At 48.2% G+C, this 12,512-nt stretch overlaps 1 protein-coding gene across 3 annotated transcripts in view; it reads left to right on the top strand.

The window, feature by feature from the left end:
• The window catches only part of LOC141168125 (proteinase-activated receptor 1-like), a 48,880-nt gene that overhangs the window by 15,829 nt on the left and 20,539 nt on the right, over nucleotides 1-12,512 (top strand). For 2 of the 3 annotated variants that reach the window (XM_073655040.1, XM_073655039.1), the window contains one exon: nucleotides 11,222-11,257. Coding sequence is in view for 1 of the 3 variants with exons in the window: in XM_073655039.1 (XP_073511140.1) it covers nucleotides 11,222-11,257 (36 nt within the window). In the remaining 2 variants the exon portion in view is untranslated. Of the gene's footprint in view, nucleotides 1-10,966; nucleotides 11,099-11,221; nucleotides 11,258-12,512 lie in introns of those variants that run through there. The other variant, XM_073655041.1, reaches the window with a different exon arrangement.

Raw genomic sequence — 12,512 nt, forward strand, 5'->3', positions numbered from 1 at the left:
CAACCCCGCAGCAGGAGTATGTGAGGACTTAGATCTAGCACATACAGTACATTGGCGTACCCACTTAATGACTTCCAGGAGCGCGCCCGGGGCATGAGGCAGCCAGACACGGGCGCAGGAAAGTCAGTATGTCTGGCACTGCCTTTTAAGATCCTCTTGCCTTACCACTATCTTTTTTGTGTAACCCTTTATTATCATGTTGATTAATTATAAATAAATATATTTTGTTCTTTGCTATACTACTCGTGTTTTCTCCGGTTTTCTTATATTGTTTGAGAGTAGGCAATTTGAACTTGGTGCCGGACAACATGTCTTAGCACCATGTTCTACACCATAGTATTTATCTGGCCAGCTTTGTTTTCATGCATAAGGATGGGAGCAGAGGTGAACCTCTCCTTGAGATACACAAAAGCTTCAATGGCCTCAGAAGACCACTGAACCGCATCAGCACCTTTCCTGGTGAGATCAGTCAGAGGTTTGACAATACTAGAAAAATTTTTTATGAATTTTCTATAGTAATTGGCGAAACCCAAAAACCTCTGTATCGATTTCAAACCAATAGGCCTAGGCCATTCCTGCACAGCCTGAACCTTAACCGGATCCATCTCAAAACCTTTGCTGGAGATAATGTAGCCCAAAAAACTAATTCTCTGTACAGCGAACTCACATTTCTCCAGCTTAGCAAAAAGCGAATTGTCCATTAATAACTGTAATACCTCACGCACGCTCCGCCAATGAGACTCCAGATCTGGCGAATAAATCAAAATGTCATCCAAATACACAACCACATTTTTACCGATCAAAGGTCTAAGGATGTCATTAATCAGATTCTGAAAAAATGCAGGAGCATTAGTAAGACCAAAAGGCATAACCAGATTCTCAAAATGACCCACAGGAGTGTTAAAAGCAGTCTTCCATTCATCACCCTCCTTCATGCGCAACAGATTGTATGCCCCCTTAAGGTCAATTTTAGAGAACCACTTGGCCCCCAATAACTGGTTAAACAGATCAGGAATCAATGGCAGTGGGTAAGGATTGCGTACCGTAATTTTGTTAATCTCACGAAAATCCAGACAAGGACGTAAACCGCCGTCCTTTTTTTTTACAAAAAAAAATCCAACCGCCACAGGAGACTTAGAGGGCCTAATGTGACCGGCGGCCAAACTTGTCTGTATGTATTCCTCCAAAGCCTTCCTCTCAGGAATAGTAAGGTTAAATAAACGACTTTTAGGAAGAGTCGCTCCAGGGACAAATTCAATAGAACAATCATAGTCTCTATGGGGAGGCAAAACCTGCGAATCTTTCTCAGAAAAAACTCTCCAAAAATCCTGAATAGGAACAGGTAATTCTCCCCTATCCAAAGCTGCAATACGCCCGTTACAACACTTGTCATAACATTTATGGCTCCAGGATTTAATTTCACTGGTAGACCAATCCAGTACAGGATTGTGAAATTTTAACCAGGGCAAACCCAATATTACTGGAGAAGGCAAGTTATTCAACACTACCAAATCCAATTTCTCATGGTGAACACCATTAATAGTGAGAGGAAATTCACAGACCTTGAGAGTAATATTCTTCAAAGGGGAACCATCCACAGAAACCACAGCAATGGGGGATGATAAAGGTTCAGGTTTTAAATTGAGTTTTTCCACGAATCCCCCATCAATTACATTCAGTGTAGACCCGCAATCAACAAACACCCGAAATTCCATTAATTTTTCCTGAGCAATCGTGGAAGCAGCTAAAAATATACCCTTGGAATTTAAACAGGCAATACGGGCGTGACTGACCATTTTTTTTTCTTTCTTCATACGAAGCTCACAGCCTTTAATCAAATGACCAGATTTTCCGCAATAGAAACACAAGCCTTTCGAAAAACGACGGTCTTTTTCTTGAGAGCGAGGTGCCACCGATCCAATCTCCATCGGTTCACCACTGTTAGTACACACATTCTCATAACCAGAAACTGACATAGCAGAGGATTTGCTCTCATTAACCCTAGCACGCAGTCTTCTATCCACCCGTATAGCTAATTGCATAGCCTGTTGCAAATCCTCAGGTGTAGGATAAGCAATTAGCAGGTCTTTAACCCTTTCACTGAGCCCAGCAAGAAATAGACTTTTCAGAGCAGAATCGTTCCACCCTGTTTGAGTGGACCAACGACGAAAATGTGTACAATATTTTTCGACATTACCTGATCCTTGTTTTAAACGTCTCAACTCAGTCTCAGCTGATGCGACACGGTCAGGATCATCATATAATAGTCCTAAAGCAGAAAAAAAACTATCCACTGATCTGAAGCATGTATCACTAGGTTGCAAAGAAAAGGCCCACTCCTGAGGCTCTTTGCGCAAAAGTGACATTATGAACCCTACGCGCTGGGATTCATCCCCAGAGGACTTGGGTCTCAAACGAAAATACAATAAGCAAGCATTTTTAAATGAAAAAAATTCTCGATGTTCACCAAAAAATAAATCCGGCAAACATACCTTAGGCTCCAAGAAATGTGCTCCAGAACAGTTACTCACGTGCTGACGGAGCTCGGCCACTTCCAGAGAGAGTCCCTGCAGGTGTTTAGCCAAATCCTGAACCGACACCATGATGGAACAAAAAAAATCTTTCCTTAGAGAATTTGCTGGCTGGACTTACTGTTATGTTCTGCTACCAGAGCTAAGGAAAGAGAGGAGATCTGTCCCTACTATAGGACTCAGCTGAATCCCTACGATGTAACAGGGAACCTGATCCTGCGATCAGACCTGCTAAAGTCCTAAGCTAGTCTGTACGAAGACCTATAGATGTGGGGGAGGAATCCCTACAAGTACTAAGGACTGGGAGGAATATGGGACACCTCCTAACAGAAATAGTAGCAGACAGACGAACAAACAAAATATAAAGAACATAGAGGTCCGTAGACCAAGCAAACTAACAGAGCAAGACACAGAGCACAGGCTAGCTAGAAAGTAGATATACAATGAAGTCCAGCAAAGCCAGAAGGGCGGAGCAGGATTAAATAGGCCAACAAGGTCATGTGACCAGCAAAGGAAAAAAAACCTAACAGCAAGGTTCTAACAAAGAGCCTTGGTGAGAGAGGTAAAGAAGAACCCCAAGATCACTGTGGCTCAGCTCCAGAGATGCAGTATGGAGATGGGAGAATGTTCCACAAAGTCAACTATCACTGCAGCCCTACAACAGTTGGGCATTTTTGGCAGAGTGGCCTGACGGAAGCCTCTCCTCAGTGCAAGACATATGAAGGACACATGAAGGACTCCCAGACTACGCGAAATAAGATTCTCTGGTCTGATAAGACGAAGATAGAACTTTTTGGTGATAATTCTAAGTGGTATGTGTGGAGAAAACCAGGCACTGCTCATGACCTGCCCAATACAATCCCAACAGTGAAACATGGTGGTGGAAACATCATGCTATGGGGGTGTTTTTCAGCTGCAGGGACAGGACGACTGGTTGCAATTGAAGGAAACATGAATGTGGCCAAGTACAGAGATATCCTGGATGAAAACCTCTTCCAGAATGCTCTGGACCTCAGACTTGGCCAAAGATTCACCTTCCAACAAGACAATGACCCTAAGCACACAGCTAAAATAACAAAGGAGTGGCTTCAGAACAACTCTGTGACCATTCTTGAATGGCCCAGCCAGAGCCCTGACCTAAACCCAATTGAGCATCTCTGGAGAGACCTGAAAATGGCTGTCCACCAACGTTCACCATCCAACCTGACGGAACTGGAGAGGATCTGCAAGGAAGAATGGCAGATGATTCCCAATCCAGGTGTGAAAAACTTGTTGCATCATTCCCAAGAAGACTCATGGCTGTACTAGCTCAAAAGGGTGCTTCTACTCAATACTGAGCAAAGTGTCTGAATACTTATGACCATGTGATATTTCAGTTTTTCTTTTTTAATAAATTTGCAAAAATTTCTATATTTCTGATTTTTTTCAGTCAAGATGGGGTGCAGAGTGTACTTTAATGAGAAAAAAAAATGAACTTTTTAGAATTTACCAAATGGCTGCAATGAAACATAGAGTGAAAAATTTAAAGAGGTCTGAATACTTTGCGTACCCACTGTGCAGCAAAAATCACAGGCTTGGTGAGCACTGCCATGGAGAGGATAATACAAGGACGGTAAAATTTATTTATTGATAATAGTATAATTGAGACGTTATTAGTAGTGATGAGCGAGCGTGCTCGTTTAACCCTTTCGCCGAGCATGCTCGAGTGCTTTCCGAGTATCTTTGGCATGCTCGTATATTAAGTTTGAGTTCCTGCGTCTGCATGATTTATGGCTATTAGGCTGCCTCAACACATGCAGAGATTGCCTGTTTGTTAGGGAATCTTCACATGTGTTGAGGCTGACTAACAGTCATAAATCATGCAGACACAGGGACTCAAACTTAATATATGAGCACTCCGAAGATACTCGGAAAGCACCCGAGCATGCTCGGCGAAAGGGGTAAACGACCACTCTCGCTCATCACTATTTATTAGTATAATAGATTTTATTGGATTGTGCAGTAATGTATTTTAAATATGTTTATAGTTATTTTTTGTTATGTCATCATTGACCCCTATAAAGGTCATGGGTAATATCCTGTCATTATGGACCTGATGAAGGAGTCTGATCGACTTAATAAAATTTTATGGATTACTGTCCTTGGAATATCCTCTCCTTGACAATGCTCACCAAGCCTGTGATTTTTGTTCTATATTGATATTCACTTTTTCGTCATTTATTGATAGTAAAGCCTGGCCAGCTAATCTTCATATAGCCACAGGGCAAAAGTCTATAGTATGGCAATGGGAATAACAAGTTAAGGCTTCATGAAACACCAGCGTACTGAAACATGGAAGAAAACCCTGTTTTTCTGTATTTATCTCTGTATTTAAACTTTGCCTTATATTTTTATGTTGAGGTATTTTACATCCTATTCATAAATTTGGGCCCTTACAGTAGCACATTGACTAGATAGTCTAATTTATGATAGGGGCTCATGTTTGATAAATAAGGCACATTTTTAGACTGCCTTGTGTAAGTTTACACCTCCTATTAGCTTATTTTGTGCCAGAAATGTGTACCACAATTTTGACACAATTTTAGGTGCAATGTGTCGCAGATCATGCCCCTTTCCTGTTAAGCCACACCTCTTTTCAGCATGACCACGCCCCCTTTTGAAAGAAGGCACAGAAAGTGACTAAAACACATAATATCCATGCTGAAAGTTTTTTTTGTGCAAATCCTGGCACATTAGCTGGATAAATCTCCCCCAACGGGACAGACTTATCAATATTATCTAATTCTTAAGACTTAGACTGGACAGTCTTAAAATGAACAAGATTTATCATAGTGGTTCATGCTCTTTGATGACTCTTTGATTAACCTAATTTTAAGACTTTCTAATCTAGGTGAACACTACCTATTAGTTGGCTTCTTTAGTGCCAGGATCTTGTGCCGTAATTGTGGTGCATTATTGGCGCACAGTGTTGGATGTTAGCCTATGCTGAGTTTAAGAAAGGCCACAACCTCTTGTTGGACAAAAAGCAGAAAGTGTTTAAAACACATAGTAAATATAAAGGACATTGTAAAAGACATTTTTTTGGTTCAAATTCCGGTAGAATTTTGGAGAATTTGAAAAATATGCCCCATGTAGACAATGACTTCTAAAACTGTGAAATGCAGCATGAGCATTTTGACAGAAGTGAATATGTAGCACCCTGAGGATTCGGCTGCTACAGGGGTATGGCACCTCAACCCAGAGGTGTGATATTCCACTCCCGGGTAAGGATGGAGTGTGGATCTGAGCTCGGTAGGCTGCATGCACTACACACATCCCATTTCCGAGGAGCAGACCGACGGTACTCCCACTTAGAAATGTGCAGGTACGACCGAGTCTGTTCCTGGCTGGAGTGGGAGGGGGGTGGTACATCCCAAGTAGTGTAGGGGCAGATAGGGGGAGCAGCCTGGGTAAAGATAGGAGCTCATTGGGTGCTGGTCACCTGAGCTCACACATAGAGGGTGTATATAAGGTGGGCACCATCAAAGAACAGGGTCAGTCAGTCTGTCAGCCTTTGCAGAGGAGTCACAGGAAGAGGAGCAGAGCAGTCCCAGAGAGAGAGAGAGGAGAAAGAAGGAAAGACCCAGAGAGGGGACAAAGAGAGGACTCTAAGACCCCAAATTCAAGCTACGGGTGAAGAGTCGGCATCAGGGTACCGGAACCCAAGCTGGTGGGGGCAAAAACACACCCCAGCCAGAGACCGGAGGCCGTGGGCAGCGTCTGCCACGGCCACCCACCACATCCACCACGAAGGCATACCACGTGGAGGGTCAGGGAACCCAAGGCCAAGGGTCACCCAACAGAAGGCCCGAGGGAGCTGGACCTGGGTGGATCACTAGTGGGGACGGCCAGAGAAAGGACAGAAGGAGAGCTCAGGGTCACGCTCCGGACTCGCTTGGGGGTTGGCTGGATCCAGGACCTGGTGGACGCAGCACGGCTCGGGAGGTCACTTGAAGCTGGAGTGACCGGAACATCAGCAGTGAGTAAATACCCTAAACTGCACAACCCGACTCTGTCTTCCTTTAACATCTATGCTGCACCACCACAACCCCCATCCTCTGCATCTGACCCCCTGAGGCTATACCCCACCCGTTGGGGGTTATACCATCACAAGCTGCACCTACACCATCAGCCTCAGCGGACCCTGCTGCAGCGGCGGCCATAGTGACCGCAATACAACGGGTGGCGTAGTCGACATTAAGAACTTATTAACATCTGTAGGACTGCCACATACAACTGAGTTTGACACCCTGGGCACGGACCGGGTCACAGCCACTCGGAAGACTACAACCCCCATCTGATCCGGCTCCGGATATTCCCACTAAAGAATATGGCCCAGGGGGCGCGTCAACTTTGGCGTAGTCGGCAGGATTACGTGCCCACAACAACCGGGTACTGCGTGCCTGAAGAAAAGAACAAGTTTACCTCAAAAAGAAGTCTCCTGCCGGTTCCGGAGGGTCCCCGCCATCGGACCCCATCACCAGTCGATTCCAGCCGGTTGTCCGCCATTAACAGCGTTTTCCCGCCATCTGCAGAGTTTCCCGCCACTGGGAAGCGATTCCCGCCATTTCCAAAGGTTTCCCGCCTTGGAAGAGCGGACGCTATTATGGGCGTGCCAGAGGGTGGTGAGAGGCCGCCTCCCATCGTGGGCCAGGACCGAAAATGGCGCCAAAAGTGGAAACCGCCCCCACCAACAGAGACTGTGATGCTAGAGGTGTCTGTCAGCGTGAAAGAACAGCCCCTGGAGCTGACAATCACAAAATGGCCTCGGGACCGCCCTCGAGGGGGGAGGAGACGAAAGAAGAGAACAAAGATGGGTGCCGCCTGGAGCAGTCTAGAACGAGCGCACCCGGAGGCAAGAAGCCTGGAGAAGAATATCGGAGGAGCTTACCCGGAGATGGCGAGAAAGCAGAGCAGCACCGGCCCGTTGGCCAGGAGCCTGCTAGAAACAGAAGAGGGAGAGCAGAGCAGCACCGGCCCGCTGGCCAGGAGCCTGCTGGAGACAACAGTAGGAGAGCAGAGCAGCACCGACCCGTTGGTCAGGAGCCTGCTGGAAACAACGACCCCACTAGGACTAGTGGAGGTCCTAGCACAGCTCCCCCGAGACCGGGAGTGTGCACAGACCGCTCTGGAGGGCCTCGCAAGGAGGATGGCCCGGGTGCAGCGAGAGACGTTGGCGGAGTGGAGCCGTGAGATGGCCCAGCAGACCGAGACCCGTCAGCGGAGCACGCCACCCAAGACGAGGAGACCGACCGCCTCTGAGGATGGCGCAGGAGGATTGAAGGCCGGAGACGGCGCCGAGAAGGGAGCCGAACGAGTGGAGGCAGGTAAAGGGGACGTCTATACCCCAAACCGGGAAACCGCGTACCTGCCCCAGCTCCCCGTCGCAGAGCCCGAAGTCTATCCTGCCGTGCCCGTCGCTGCAACGTCACCGCCGCAGACTAGGCCTCAAACGGGAGCCGCGACCCCTGTGACGTCACACGCCTCGACCCCGGGCGTGACCAAGCAGGAAGTACCACCAGTCTGGTCGCAAGGCCTAGTACCCCCGGGCGCCGCAATACCAACAGCGCCCCCTACCTCCGCGGAGCCCCCGGCCTGGTCGCAGGGCCAAGTAGCCCAGGGCGCCGCCGTCCTTACGGTGCCCTTCACCTTCCAGATACCCCAGGCCTGGCCGCAAGGCCCGGGCAACCCGGGCGCCACCACCACCGCGCCCATAAGACCAAGGGTGCCGCATCTGGGAGAGGACCTGTACGCCCAGCATACGTGCCCGGATGGGCAGCCATTTATATGGCCACCGGAGTTCCACCATCCCCGACTCCGGAGAGAGAGACCCCTGGATGAACCCCTGATCCCGGCTCCAAAGCCCGTAAAGAGGATCTCGCCCCCGCTAGCAGAAGCGCAGTTCGAGTGGGACCCCACCGGAGAAGATCTTATGGGGTTCACTCAAGAGACTCGGGCAGCTGCAGCGGAGCGTGCTGAGTGCTGCCGCCAACAGCTCGAGGACTTCGAGAGGGAGCGGAGAGAGAGGCGGGTCCGGGAACAGCAAGCTCAAATAAGGAGCGCGGAGCAGAAGAGCCGGGCCAGGAGAGACCCCCGTGCAGCGCATAGTCCCCGCACCACCGGGACTGTGATAAAGTTTAACATGCAGCATGGGTGGGGCTTCATCCGAGACCACCACACCCTAGGCGACGTCTTCGTAACCAGGAGAGACGTTGAGTCCCACCTACCGGAGGGACACAGAGGTCGTGACCTTTACATCGGGGACGAGGTCACCTTCACCCGGCACAAGTGTGCCAAAGGTCCCTACGCCCTCCATGTGCATCGCCTGACGGAGGAAGAGCTGCGGTGTGAGGAGGAAGAGCAAGAGGACCCGGACGGGTCTGAAACTAGAGCCAAAGGTAACCAAAAAGCAAGAGCAGGAGGACGCCGTCGTTAAGTACAGCGAAGCAGGAGCTGTATATAGTTGCCCGTCGGGGCACCATAAACTGAAACTGAAACTGAAACTGTTGCTGTTGCTAATATAGTCCCCGTTGGGACCAGCAAGTGTGAACTGTTACCCGTTTTTCCCTTTAATCCCACTGGCCGAGGACTGAGAGCGGCCATATCCCTGTATATAGTTGCGCGTCCTAAAGCGCCCCCTACCGGTTTTAAAGGAAAACCATTTTTCAAGAAAAGACTGTCGCACTTTACCCGGTCACACGTTGCACAGTGACCGGAGGAGGAGCCAGAGGCGACGAGAATGTTTTATATTGATATATATATATATATTGTTTTATATGTTTTATATGTTTATGAAAAAAATTTGTATGTTTTGGTGTTTTATGTCTTACAGCCCGAGGACGTGCTGTGATTTACCAGGGGGGAATGTAGCACCCTGAGGATTCGGCTGCTACAGGGGTATGGCACCTCAACCCAGAGGTGTGATATTCCACTCCCGGGTAAGGATGGAGTGTGGATCTGAGCTCGGTAGGCTGCATGCACTACACACATCCCATTTCCGAGGAGCAGACCGACGGTACTCCCACTTAGAAATGTGCAGGTACGACCGAGTCTGTTCCTGGCTGGAGTGGGAGGGGGGTGGTACATCCCAAGTAGTGTAGGGGCAGATAGGGGGAGCAGCCTGGGTAAAGATAGGAGCTCATTGGGTGCTGGTCACCTGAGCTCACACATAGAGGGTGTATATAAGGTGGGCACCATCAAAGAACAGGGTCAGTCAGTCTGTCAGCCTTTGCAGAGGAGTCACAGGAAGAGGAGCAGAGCAGTCCCAGAGAGAGAGAGAGGAGAAAGAAGGAAAGACCCAGAGAGGGGACAAAGAGAGGACTCTAAGACCCCAAATTCAAGCTACGGGTGAAGAGTCGGCATCAGGGTACCGGAACCCAAGCTGGTGGGGGCAAAAACACACCCCAGCCAGAGACCGGAGGCCGTGGGCAGCGTCTGCCACGGCCACCCACCACATCCACCACGAAGGCATACCACGTGGAGGGTCAGGGAACCCAAGGCCAAGGGTCACCCAACAGAAGGCCCGAGGGAGCTGGACCTGGGTGGATCACTAGTGGGGACGGCCAGAGAAAGGACAGAAGGAGAGCTCAGGGTCACGCTCCGGACTCGCTTGGGGGTTGGCTGGATCCAGGACCTGGTGGACGCAGCACGGCTCGGGAGGTCACTTGAAGCTGGAGTGACCGGAACATCAGCAGTGAGTAAATACCCTAAACTGCACAACCCGACTCTGTCTTCCTTTAACATCTATGCTGCACCACCACAACCCCCATCCTCTGCATCTGACCCCCTGAGGCTATACCCCACCCGTTGGGGGTTATACCATCACAAGCTGCACCTACACCATCAGCCTCAGCGGACCCTGCTGCAGCGGCGGCCATAGTGACCGCAATACAACGGGTGGCGTAGTCGACATTAAGAACTTATTAACATCTGTAGGACTGCCACATACAACTGAGTTTGACACCCTGGGCACGGACCGGGTCACAGCCACTCGGAAGACTACAACCCCCATCTGATCCGGCTCCGGATATTCCCACTAAAGAATATGGCCCAGGGGGCGCGTCAAATATACACTGAAAGGCCTCTATTTGATTATACAAATCTTCAGTTTGTCAATATAATTAAATAAACTCATGATATTCTTGTTATAATTAAAGGGGTTGTTCACTACTAGGGCAACCCCTTCTCAATCTGAGTGTTTGCCCACGTTAAAATAATAACATCTATACTCACCTCCCGCGCCGTCGCTGTTCCAGCGGTGTCGGCACTTATGTTCCTGTTACTCACGTGAGGTTGTTGCGTCACGTGAGCTTTGCGTCCGATCAGTGCTGGCGTCACTGTCCCCACCTTAAAACAAATAATTAATCAAGAGGAAGTGAGAGAGCAGCAGCAGCTTACTTATTTGTCAGACAGCAGTGACATTGAAGCCAGTGCTGACTGGACAGAGGGCTCCCGAGACGTAACAACGAAGAGCGAGTGCCGACACCGCTGGAACAGTGCCGGTGTTGGCACTTGGGGATAACTAAAAAGTAAATTGAGCATTTTTTTCATATATATAAATTTTAGCTTGCGCTATAGCCATTGATAGATCCCCGTGTGAATGTAATCTAACAGTGTTTTATAGATAATCTTAGTTAAACTTTTACTTTCAGGTTATGCTAGAAGACTGGGGATATCAATAACAATAGGTAAGAAAGCATCTATGCTGTGAAATTGTAGCATAAACCAATACAAAATCAGGTATATAAAAGACATATGAATTGTATATAGCAGATAAAAGTAAGTCGTGATTTCATTATTCTGTTTATTCTGAATAGGATGTGCCACTTTTTTGAAAGTATAAAAAATGATTACAGAGATTCGTTCAGCTACTAAATGCTATGTAATCTATGGGCAGAATGTCATGGAGCAGTAGAAGCTGAAAGATTGACATATAGGTTTGTGGTAAATATTCAGTATAACTTGATATCTGTTAATTGGAATTTCATTTGGACATAAGAGTCAAGAAGGCAGTCCTAATCAGTGATTAATAGTCTTTCCTGTATAAGTCTGCATACAGAGTGAGCTGTCAATCACTAGTACTAAATCTTTTTCCACAAACCTATATATCAATCTGCTCAGTGCCTCCTGCTCTATAACATGGTGCCTCCAAATAAGACATGTCACAATGTCCATTATAAGAGATTCCCTTCAAATATGAGATCCAAAAAAAGATATTGTATCTGGGCAATCATCGTAAGAGTCAAAAGCATCAAGCAGATATTTCTCATGCTCTGCCTGTCTGCTTTTTGGACTTCACAGCTTCCTGAGATTCTTAGAATACGTTCTACGCGCCTTCTACTATTTTTAAAGATGTCACTGTAACACATACAATAGATTATGACACTGGAACTACAAAGACAGCAGAAGGACCCCTGTACCAATGTATGGGCCAAATATAATGGGGATGATTTCAGTTCCCGCACAGCATTTATAGGAAAACCCCTTTAAGTCTTTGGTTTTGCTTGCTTGTTGCTGTTGTGTTGGTTTTACTTACGTATTACAATTCATCTATATAATGCAGGGGTCTCAAACACGCGGGCCGCGGGCCGCATGCGGCCCCTGAGGTTGCTTTATGCGGCCCGCAGGCACAGACCCCTTGATGATCCCGACCAGGTCCAGGAGGAGCCGCCGACAGCAGCGCTGCATTGCCGCACAGAGACTGTTTCCCAGCACTGCATTTCCAATGCCAGCCGCCGGCCAATCAGAGGCCAGCAGCTGATATCTGCGTGTCGGCGCAGCGAGTATGACGTCATTGCCATACGCAGATATCAGCTGCTGGCCTCTGATTGGCCGGCGGCTGGCATTGGAAATGCAGTGCTGGGAGACAGTCTCTGTGCGGCAATGCAGCGCTGCTGTCGGCGGCTCCTCCTGGACCAGGTCGGGATCGTCAAGGGGTCGGAC

The sequence above is a fragment of the Phyllobates terribilis genome, unplaced genomic scaffold (assembly GCF_046119375.1).
Source record: "Phyllobates terribilis strain yellow unplaced genomic scaffold, ASM4611937v1 Scaffold_1__5_contigs__length_1240528914, whole genome shotgun sequence".
Taxonomy (NCBI): domain Eukaryota; kingdom Metazoa; phylum Chordata; class Amphibia; order Anura; family Dendrobatidae; genus Phyllobates; species Phyllobates terribilis.